General features: G+C 50.2%; 1 protein-coding gene across 1 annotated transcript; it reads right to left on the reverse strand.

Annotated features, from left to right (window-relative positions):
- Positions 1-359: 359 nt before the first annotated feature.
- On the reverse strand, positions 360-7607 carry LOC143293173 (uncharacterized). The gene is made up of 4 exons (XM_076604098.1): positions 7268-7607; positions 5877-6031; positions 3581-3733; positions 360-1222 (listed from the first exon to the last, which is right to left on the reverse strand). The coding sequence occupies exons 1-4, from the start codon at positions 7306-7308 to the stop codon at positions 573-575; spliced, it is 999 nt and encodes a 332-aa protein (XP_076460213.1). The 5' UTR covers positions 7309-7607; the 3' UTR covers positions 360-572.
- Positions 7608-8128: the final 521 nt, after the last annotated feature.

Raw genomic sequence — 8128 nt, forward strand, 5'->3', positions numbered from 1 at the left:
GCATAATTTCAACGCCATGTTAGTCAATATGCATAATCTGTCTGTTACTTTGTATAGACATTAGTCTCAACATTTCATTAGTTTGTCTGGGGAAGCGCACCTTAGTCAGCCATGTCAAACTCCTAAAGCACCGGCCGCACAACCGCTCACACATGGAGTACTCCTTTTGGCTCAAAGTCAGGCAGTCACTGTTGACGATCAGGCTGGGTATCAGAGGAGTCAGAACGTAGCACACCACTGGTTCAAAATCAGCCAATCACTGTTTGCCTGTCAGGCTGGATGTTGGAGTAATCAGAACGTGGCACACCATTGGTTCTAAGTCAGCCAATCACTGCTGTCTGTCAGACATGGAATCTGAGCAATCCGAACGTGGCACACTATTGGTTCTAAGTCAGCCAATCACTGTTTGCCAGTCAGGTGGGTAGTCAGGACGTGGCTCACCATTGGTCTTAAGTCAGCCAATCAGTGTTTTTCTGACAGTCTAGAGGCTGATGTAATCAGAACGTGGCACACCATTGGTTCTCAGGTTAGAGGCTGTTGTAATCAGAACGTGGCACACCATTGGTTCTAAGTCAGCCAATCACTGTTTGTCTGTCAGGTGGGTAGTCAGGACGTGGCTCATAGGGCGGCGGTGGCTCGTTCATGGCCGCCTCGTAAGATGGCGGAGGGGAGATACTGAGCTCGTACATCTGAGTGGAGGGTTCCTCACCCCTCTGGGGTGAAGTTTGATCAGAGCCGTCTCTCCTCACCCCTGGATCCAAATCTCTGACCGAATAAGGGGGAGGCGGTGGTACAGCCGTCTCCACTAAACCCGGGGGGAGAGTCCTGCAGCCGATGCCGGCATGCGAACCCCCGACAAGGGCGGAGGAGGAGGGGGAGGTGGAGCTCCTCGCGGCGTACGAGGCCACGTTGAAGATCTCCGAGACGTCGTCCGCGCGCCTCCGAGGGTCCGCTCTCTCCCGCGTGTCCTGGCCCCGCCCCTGACTGCCGGCCACGCCCATGGCTGGGGAGGAGTTGACGGGCCTGACCACGGAGCGGCTGCAGGGTTTTGGGGCGGGGTGGGCGGAGCTACGGGTGGCCGCCACGATGAAGCCGCCCAGCGTGCAGGCTGAGGCCCCGCCAACCATCAGCCACAGGGACCAGCCTAGGGAGAAGTCCGTGAAGGTGCGGTCCCTTCTGGAGGCCACGGCGAACACGCCCACCGACAGCAAGGAGATGCAGCCTGCACGGTGGGGGGAAAGGCACATCGTTCAGTCAGTCATGTCTCTACCCCCACCCCCACGCCCCCAAAACAAAAACAAAACCACACCAAAACAACAACAACAACAAAAACTCACAAAAAAAACAACAAAAACTAAACCAAACCAAACCAAAACAAAACAACCACCCCCCAGAAAACTACAACAACAACAACAACAACAAACAAACAAAACCAAACATGCCATGTCTCACCCTACAAATCATCATCAGCCATGTCTCCACCCCCATATCATCAGTCCTCTCTGTACCCAAAATCATCAGCCACGTCTCCACTCCCAAATCATCATCAGTCATGTCCACCCCATAACCCATCAGTCAGGTCTGTACCCAAAATCATCAGCAATGTCTCCACCCCTCAAATCATCATCAGCCATGCCTCCACTCACAAACCGTCAGTCATGTCTCCACGCCCAAATCATCATCAGCCATGTCTCCACTCCCAAATCATCATCAGTCATGTCTCCACTCCCAAATCATCATCAGTCATGTCTCCACTCCCATATCATCAGTCATGTCTCCACTCCCAAATCATCATCAGTCATGTCTCCACTCCCATATCATCAGTCATGTCTCCACTCCCATATCATCAGTCATGTCTCCACTCCCACATCATCAGCCATGTCTCCACTCCCAAATCATCAGTCATGTCTCCACTCCCAAATCATCATCAGTCATGTCTCCACTCCCAAATCATCAGTCATGTCTCCACTCCCAAATCACCAGCCATGTCTCCACTCCCAAATCATCAGCCTTGTCTCCACTCCCAAATCATCATCAGTCATGTCTCCACTCCCAAATCATCAGTCATGTCTCCACTCCCAAATCATCATCAGTCATGTCTCCACTCCCATATCATCAGTCATGTCTCCACTCCCAAATCATCATCAGTCATGTCTCCACTCCCAAATCATCATCAGTCATGTCTCCACTCCCAAATCATCAGTCATGTCTCCACTCCCACATCATCAGCCATGTCTCCACTCCCAAATCATCAGCCATGTCTCCACTCCCATATCATCAGTCATGTCTCCACTCCCAAATCACCAGCCTTGTCTCCACCCCAAATCATCAGCCTTGTCTCCACCCCAAATCATCAGCCTTGTCTCCACTCCCAAATCATCAGCCATGTCTCCACTCCCAAATCATCAGCCATGTCTCCACTCCCAAATCATCAGCTATGTCTCCACCCCACATCATCATCAGTCATGTCTCCACTCCCAAATCATCAGCTATGTCTCCACCCCAAATCATCAGCTATGTCTCCACCCCCAAATCATCGGCTATGTCTCCACCCCAAAATCATCAGCCATGTCTCCACTCCCAAATCATCAGCCATGTCTCCACCCCACATCATCAGCTATGTCTCCACCCCTCAAATCATCAGCTATGTCTCCACCCCTCAAATCATCAGCTATGTCTCCACTCCCAAATCATCAGCTATGTCTCCACTCCCAAATCATCAGCTATGTCTCCACTCCCAAATCATCAGCCATGTATCCACCCTTCAAATCATCATCAGTCATGTCTCCACCCTTCAAATCATCATCAGCTATGTCTCCACTCCCAAATCATCACCCATAAGACCATGTCCAGACACCACAATAATGGCCATAACATATAATTCCCCCTACACCCATCCACACATACTCTCCAACCTCATAGCCCAGCACCGTCCTACATATACCTTCCATTCCGCCCTAACCCAACTCCCCAATACTACATACACATACTCACGCGCGCACGCACGCACACACACACACACACACACACACACACACACACCACAACACACACACACACACACACACACACACACACACACCACACACACGCACACACAAACACACACACACACACACACACACACACACACAAACACCAGACACGATAACAAACACACACACACACACACACGGCATGATAACACACACACACACACACACACACACACACACACACACACACACACACACACACACACACACACACACACACACACACACACACACACACACACACACACCAGACACGATAACAAACACACACACACACACACACACACACACACACACACACACACACACACACACCAGGCATGATAACACACACACACACACACACACACACACACACACACCAGACATGATAACACACACACACACACACACACACACACACACACACACGCGCGCGCGCGCGCGCCAGACACGATAACAAACACACACAACACCACACACACACACACACACACACACACACACACACACACACACATACATACACCCACACACACACACACACACACAACACACACACACACCTGCCAGGATGGCCAGCACCTCCTCCAGGTGAGTCAACCACCTGTGACGCTGCTGCCGAGACCTGAGGCACTTGCACTGACAGCCCACCAGCAGCCACATCACCAGCAGCACCACCCCCACACAGCTCAGCACCCGGCTCGCCATGTACCACCCTGCCCACATGGTCAACAGTCACCATGACAGAACGCAGTGACACACCACCCTCATTGGCTCCATACATAACAGGCGGCTATAACTATAACACGGAGCTCAGCACACGCCTTGCCATGTACCAGCCTGTCACGGTGTCAGTGCCAGAGGCAGTGATACAACCCCCCCCCCCAACCCCCATTGGCTCCAGACAGAACAGGCAGTTATAACATGGTTCCACAGGGCTCAAGAATCACCAGCTGTGTCACGCCCCCGCCCCTCGTCCCCCCTCCCCCCACTCAGCTCAGCACGCAGCTTGCCATGTACCAGCCTGCCCACATAGTAAACAGTTAGTCACGGTGTCAGTGCCAGAGGCAGTGATACAACACCACCATTAACACCAGAACAGGCAGTTATAACACGGGTTCCACATGGCTCAGCAATGACCAACTGTGTCACCCAACTCATCTCAGGACGCGGCTAGCCATGTACCAGCCTGCCCACATAGTAAACAGTCACGATGTCAGTGCCAGAGGCTGCAGTGACAAGCCAACCCACTGGCTCCAGACAGACAGGCAGTTATAACACGGTTCTACAGGGCTCTACAGTCACACAGAGGTGCTCGCAAAAGCCACCCTTCCCAGCATCTTCACCATCCTGATGCAGTCCCAGCTTCGCTGGGCTGGACACGTGGCGCGCATGCCAGACCATCGGCTGCCCAAAAGGCTCTTCTATGGCGAGCTGCAACAAGGGAAGAGATCACACGGAGGTCAGAAGAAGCGCTTCAGAGATACTCTGAAAGTCTCTCTTAAAGCGTTTGATATCAACCCTGACTCCTGGGAGAAATCTGCAGTGGACCGTGACAAATGGCGCGCTGCTGTGCACAAAGGCGCCAAGTTGTGCGAGGCCAACAGGACTGCAGCAGCTGTTCAGAAGAGGCAGGCCAGAAAGTCACGGGCAAACAAGCTCCCTGACAATGATATGCCTGTCTTTGTCTGCCCCAACTGTCAGCGAACATTTCGTGCGCAGATTGGACTATTCAGCCATCTGCGCATTCACAGATAGATTCATGAGCATCCTCCCCCCCCACCCCACCACCACCCTCCCCCCATCCCCCAGCTGGATGACAACGATGGTCATCATCGATCTCGATGGACACACCACCACCACCACCACCACCACAGTCACCAGCATACCCCCCACCCCTCCATATACACATACACCCAGCTCACCACACACCTCGTCATGTACCACGCTGCCCACATAGTAAACAATCACGGTGTCAGTGCCAGAGACAGTGTTACCCCCCCACCCCCTCGATTGGCTCTAGACAGAACAAGCAGTTATAACACGGCCGTTCCTCAGGGATCTGTAATCACCAGCTGTGTCACAACCCCATACAGCTCGGAATACGCCTCGCTGTGTACCATCCTGCGAAGAGCGAAAACAGTGAGAACAAGTAAACGGAGTCACTGGAATACAGGCACACTACGCTACCCAAGTATACCACACTATGCCTCTGGCTCCAGAACAATGCAGCTAGAACACTACAATAGTAAGCCACTACAGGGGTCCACAGTCACCAGTAGAACTACCGACAGCCCAGCACACGGCTCGCTATGTAAGACCTTGTGGACAAAAAAACAAGGAGAACAGACAAACAACGAGTCAGGGAAAGAAGGCTGTTCCACGCCATACCCTTCACTCCAGAACAAACAACCACGGCTCTGCAACACCGCGCAACAGGCCTTCACAGATATGGCACAGACTGTTACATGAGTGGAAACAAGTCAGAAATACAAACCAGTCAACCATCGACCTCAAACAACCATCAGACCACCCAGCCATTCCACCAATCCGACCATTCAACCGACGGATTAACCAAACTCCTACTCACTCACCCATCCAACAAACTACCTAGCCACCCTTGTTTTCTAAACAGTATGTCATTTTGAAAATGTCAAAATATAAACACAGTGAACAACAAGAAAGGTCTTATATAAAGTCCCACCAACCTTTCAACCTTTTGGTTTGAACAGTATATCATTTTGAAAATGTCAAAATATAAACACAGTGAACAACAAGAAAGTTCTTATATGAAGTCCCGCCCACCTACCCAACCAACCACACCAACCCACCGCTTCACCCCCCATCTCCCGCCCTCACCAGGAATATCGTCAGGGGAGAGTCTACTGCAGCGGGTGTCCTGACAGCGGGCCCACAGTCCCTGGGTGGGGTTGCCGTCCTGGGACAGCCAGCACGAGGTGGAGAATCCCACCAGGTGAGCTCCACTGCCGTGTAGCGCCAGCCACGATCCGTACCTGGTGATGGTCATCATGATGGTGATAGTGATGGTGATGGTCATCATGATGGTGATCATGATGATGATGATGATGGTGATGGTGATGATAATGACGATGATGATCATGATGATGGTGGTTTTGGTGATGATGATGATGATAAGATGATGGTGATGGTGGTGTTGGTGATGATGATGATGGTAATGATGATAATGGTGATGATGGTGATGGTTATGATGATGGTGACGATGATGGTGATGGTGGTGATGATGATGATGATGATGGTGACGATGATAATGGTCATGATGATGATAATGATGATGAATTATTAATAACAGCAAAAGCACTACTACTACTACTACTACTACTGCCACCGCCCCCAACAACAGCGATAGTAACAATAACAATGATAATAATGATAATGGATACTTATATAGCACACCATCCAGAAATCTGCTCTAGGTGCTTTAGAAAACACTTTTGTTTACATAACACATCACATCAATGTTACGTACACACACCAAAATGTGACTTAACACACACACACGCACACACACAATGGATACATGCATTTTTACATATATATGCACATAGCATATCTAACAACAACGATAACACTACTATTACTACTACCACCACCACCACCACTACCGCCACCACCACCACCACCAACGACAACAATATTAACATTGATAATAACAAGAGTAACAATATCAACAACGACAATAACGATACCACCACCACCACTACTACTACTACTACAAAACATGTTCGTCTACTATTACGACTACTACCACTACGACCACTAAACAGTTCCATAGAACTCCTTCGTGGAAGCTCACGACGCTTCACACATTTTGAACACAAACATTTCATTAATGTGGAATTTCACACACACACACACACACACACACACACACACACACTGTAAAAAAAAAAAGCAGCAATTGTTGCTAATTCAATTTACCATCATGAAATAAACTCTTGACTTGACTTCACACGCACACACACACACACAGCCACACAAACAGACACACACATAACACACAGACACACAGACACAGACACACACAGACACACACAGACACAGACACAGACACACACGCACACAAACACACACACACACACACACACACACACACACACAGACACACAGACACAGACACACACAGACACACACAGACACAGACACAGACACACACGCACACACACACACACACACACACACACACACACACACACACACTCCACAAGTACCTGTAGCCCGCTGGACGGCTCATAACCTGCGGAGCCGGCATCGCTGCTTCAGGTGCATGGACCCAAGGAGGAGAGGGATGGGTCTCCACAAGTCACCTTTACCAAGTACTCTCGGTGATGGTATGTGAGGGGCTCACGATGCCTCAAATGTCTGGAACTTTGGAGCAACGTACGGACGGCTGAACCAGAACCGCCTCACGCTTCGAGCCTTGTTGAGAGCATATAAGGCCGGCTGCTCGAAGCGTCCGCAGGGAAAAGGTATCGGGACAGGTCAAAGAAGCCGCTAGAAGCACCCGCGCTGGGAATGATATCCTGGTCTGCTGTTTGACAGAGGACTTGTAGTTAGTATCCTGGTCTGCTGTTTGACAGGGGACTTGTAGTTAGTATTGTAGTTAGTATCCTGGTTTGCTATTTGACAGAGGACGTGTAGTTAGTATCCTGGTCTGCTGTTTGACAGAGGACTTGTAGTAAGTATCCTGTAGCCAGTTGCATTGCTCGGACGGAAGAGCCTGGTATGGTCGTAACCCGCTACTAACTGTGTGTAGCATGGAACTGACCAACGGCGTAGTTCGGTCAACGTAGGCATTTAGTCACGTGCAAATGTCAAAAAGTTAGAACCAAGCAATGCAACTGGTACCTGGTCTGCTGTTTGACAGAGAACTTGTAGTTAGTATCCTGGTCTGCTGTTTGACAGAGGACTTGTAGTTGGTAGTGTAGTTAGTATCCTGGTCTGCTGTTTGATAGAAGACTTATATAGTTAGTTCACGTGGATTTGGCTTTTGAGGGCGAGTTCAAAGAAGGTGAACTTGACATAGGCCACAATGGGACTTGCAGCGATATTCTGTTGGTTTGTCCATGAAA

This window comes from Babylonia areolata, chromosome 18 (assembly GCF_041734735.1).
Source record: "Babylonia areolata isolate BAREFJ2019XMU chromosome 18, ASM4173473v1, whole genome shotgun sequence".
NCBI classification, from domain to species: Eukaryota; Metazoa; Mollusca; class Gastropoda; order Neogastropoda; family Buccinidae; genus Babylonia; species Babylonia areolata.

What these genes read in the sequence shown, in the direction of transcription:
- LOC143293173 (XM_076604098.1), bottom strand. Translation starts at nt 7,308, where the DNA reads ATGCCGGCTCCGCAGGTTATGAGCCGTCCAGCGGGCTACAG. An exon ending in CTCCCCTGACGATATTCCTG is followed by an intron (nt 3,734 to 5,876) that starts GTGAGGGCGGGA and finishes CCATGTGGGCAG; the next exon opens with GGTGGTACATGGCGAGCCGG. An exon ending in GGTGCTGGCCATCCTGGCAG is followed by an intron (nt 1,223 to 3,580) that starts GTGTGTGTGTGT and finishes CCCACCGTGCAG; the next exon opens with GCTGCATCTCCTTGCTGTCG.